This window comes from Papaver somniferum, chromosome 7 (genome assembly GCF_003573695.1).
Source record: "Papaver somniferum cultivar HN1 chromosome 7, ASM357369v1, whole genome shotgun sequence".
NCBI classification, from domain to species: Eukaryota; Viridiplantae; Streptophyta; class Magnoliopsida; order Ranunculales; family Papaveraceae; genus Papaver; species Papaver somniferum.
In genome coordinates this window covers 53,255,097-53,258,143 of record NC_039364.1, presented here as the reverse complement: position 1 = coordinate 53,258,143, position 3,047 = coordinate 53,255,097, and the positions used below count along the sequence as shown (strand labels likewise).

The 3,047-nt window shown below is 36.8% G+C and overlaps 1 protein-coding gene across 1 annotated transcript; it reads left to right on the top strand.

The window, feature by feature from the left end:
• The first annotated feature begins 498 nt into the window (after positions 1–498).
• Positions 499–2,658, top strand: LOC113297314 (E3 ubiquitin-protein ligase BOI-like). Its single transcript, XM_026545750.1, has 4 exons — positions 499–1,022; positions 1,128–1,249; positions 1,341–1,690; positions 1,801–2,658. The coding sequence occupies exons 1-4, from the start codon at positions 976–978 to the stop codon at positions 2,371–2,373; spliced, it is 1,092 nt and encodes a 363-aa protein (XP_026401535.1). The 5' UTR covers positions 499–975; the 3' UTR covers positions 2,374–2,658.
• The last annotated feature ends 389 nt before the right edge of the window (positions 2,659–3,047 follow it).

The following is a 3,047-nucleotide window of genomic DNA, read 5'->3' as shown; positions in this document are numbered from 1 at the left end:
CCAGACTGCACGCTTTAACAACAGCAACACCATCACCCATGACCCCAACAAGCAACAACCATTTCTCTTTCTAATTTCTTCTTCTTCTTCTTCCATAAATGTGATTAATTTCATCCTCTCGATTTACTTACATTTTGGTGTGGCTAGACTAGGATAACGGTTTGTTCTCTTCCCGTTTAATCACATTATTACATTCACATTATTACATTTTCAAAGACACTAATTAGGGAGGGAGGAGCTGGCTTAAACAATACCAGTACTGGTAAGCAGTTAATTACTAGTATTACCACCATATAGTAGTATTTTTTTTTTAAACTTTGGACTCTGTTTACATTGGACTGATTCATTTCATCGCATCTTTTTCTCTCTCAATGTGTGGGTCTGTCTGTGTGATGTTTTTATTATTATTATTATTATTATTATTATGGTGTTAATAAAGAGAAAGAAAGAGAGGGATATATATAGAAAATCAAAACCAAGACAAAAATAATTAAATTTGGTGTTGGTGAAAACAAAGAAAGGGAAAGAAAGTTTAACAGAGCGTCTGATAAGAAAAGAAGACCTCAACAACAGATAGATAGATGCTACTACTGCTATCTAGAAACGTAACTCATTGAAGAGTCCGCCTTTTCATTGGTTTGGGGATTCTTTTATCTCTTTCCCTTTCCTTTTCTTGAGCTGCTTCTTAAGCATTCATGGTGGGTGTGTCTGTGTGCACGTTAATTTAACCTGCGCCCACTTCGCGCTCTCACCCCATTCATATTCATTTCTTTCATTCATTCATACACTTCTTGTTAGTATATCTCTCCCTCTCTCTGTCCTTCTCTTTAGCTCTCTATCTATACTCTCTCATCTGCCAATCTTTTACCCCCATCTCTCTTTCTATTTATATCTCTCTTTCTCTTTTTTTTTTTACAATTCAATCTTTCTAGTCTCTTCCCCCCCTCCAATTGTTCATTTTTATAAACTCAATCGATGGCTGTTCAAGCTCAATACCCATCTAATCTTTTGCTCCTAAACAGGTTCGTTTTCTATTTCCCTGCATTCCTCTGTTTTTTTGTTTTTGTTTTTAAATCTTCTCTAATGGGTTCTTCTGTTTATTGTAATTGTATTCTTTTTTTTTATAGGAACGGGCAAGATAGAAAGAACTCACTTGGAAATGATTATTCTTTACAACAACAACAATCGGGGGCATTTCATGATCAATCTCATCATATGTTTCTCAATAGTAATACTACCAACAATGGAGGTAAAACCATTTACTCCATTTCTCTCGCTCCCTCTCTGTTGCCCATTTGGGTATTGATATTGAAATGTGCTTTCTTGTTTGTTATCAACAGTGGGCTCTAATAATAATTCTCGGAAAAGAGGAAGAGAAACTGTTAATGGAGGTAATATGCCAATCAATTTATTCTCTCTGCAACAACAATCTCAAACTCAAACTCAAACTCAACCAACGCTTGTAAATATTGCCCACCTTCAAAATCAGCAACAACACAACAATATTGTTTCTACTGGTCTTCAATTAGCATTTGGAGAGCACCACCAACAACAAGTTCAGCATCATCAACAACAGAATCTAGTTCATCAATCTTCGTCATCTTCATCTCTTTCATCTTTATTGACAGATGATTTTTCTGTCCAATTGAATCAACAAAGGGATGAAATTGATCAATTCATTAAAGCCCAGGTACTGATTTCATCCAAGATTTTACAATGGCTTCCAATTAATTCAGTCAAAAAAAAAAAAAAGTTTCTGATTTTAACGGGTTATATTAATTCTTTCTATTTTTGGAACAGGGAGATCAGTTGAGGCGTACTTTAGCAGAGAGAAGGCAAAGACACTATCATGCGCTGCTGGGTATTGCAGAAGAGTCGGTATCAAAAAGACTGAGAGAAAAAGAAGCGGAAATGGAAAAAGCTGTTCGTAAAAATTCAGAGTTAGAAGCGCGAGTGGCACAACTTAGAGCAGAGGCGCAAAGTTGGCAAGCAAAAGCAAAATCACAAGAAGAAACGGCAGTAAATTTACAGACACAGTTACAACACGCTATAATGAACGGTAGTGGTGGTGCACAGGATATTAAGAGAGATACTGAAAGTGTAATATTAGGATGTGCCGGCGGTGGTGGTGGCGAAGCTGAAGATGCTGAGTCAGCTTACATTGACCCAGAGCGAGTCGTACCCATATCGGTGTCGTCTACTGCTACTTCGTTAGTTGGACCGAGCTGTAAAGCGTGTCGAAGACGAGTCGCGTCGGTTGTTCTCCTTCCGTGCCGGCATTTATGTCTTTGTACGGAATGCGATACTGCTGTGGAAGCTTGTCCTCTTTGCCTCTCTTACAGAAGTGCTAGTGTCGAAGTATTTCTGTCCTGAATAGAAAAAGCCCCCTTAATGTGGATTTTGAAGTGCCCAATTCATCAAAATCGATAGAATTTATAACGATGGTGATTCTAAAAATAAAAATAAAATTCAGAACCGAAAAAACAAAACATAGTTTTTTTCTAAATAAAAAAAATTAGAAGACTTAAATTTTGGATCTTTTTGATGAAGGAATCAATGTAAATGGGTCGTGGTGATTCCTGATTTTATTTTATTTTCGAGTTCCAAAAATGTATTATAAAATCATGCATAAATTCTTTAATTTAGACTTTATTCCGACTAATGTTTTTAATTTATTTTTTGAATTTCTGTTATTATTTTTCTTTTGGGGACTAGGAATCAAATGTTTGCAGGTGATGTTTATTGATTTTCTGGCAGTCGGCTTGTAAAGAAATTTGAAATGACCGTGTATGAATAGGTGATTGTAGACTGTGCTAGTCACAATGGGATGCGGCCATTACACATTGAGCTTGAGGATCTGTTTCCCTGGGTACAGATTTCCAGACTGCACTACCCAAGGAGGCCATTTGACTAGACTCTGCACCTTGGCCTTATCTAGTGGTGGTTTAAGAAGTCAGTTGGTTGAATTTGAACAAAAGAAAGGAGTTTGAAAGTCCCCTCGCATCCCATGCATTTTCACGTAATGCGAATACGACACAAGAATTGAA

What these genes read in the sequence shown, in the direction of transcription:
- LOC113297314 (XM_026545750.1), top strand. Translation starts at nt 976, where the DNA reads ATGGCTGTTCAAGCTCAATACCCATCTAATCTTTTGCTCCTAAACAG. An exon ending in AATCTTTTGCTCCTAAACAG is followed by an intron (nt 1,023 to 1,127) that starts GTTCGTTTTCTA and finishes TTTTTTTTATAG; the next exon opens with GAACGGGCAAGATAGAAAGA. An exon ending in TAATACTACCAACAATGGAG is followed by an intron (nt 1,250 to 1,340) that starts GTAAAACCATTT and finishes TGTTATCAACAG; the next exon opens with TGGGCTCTAATAATAATTCT.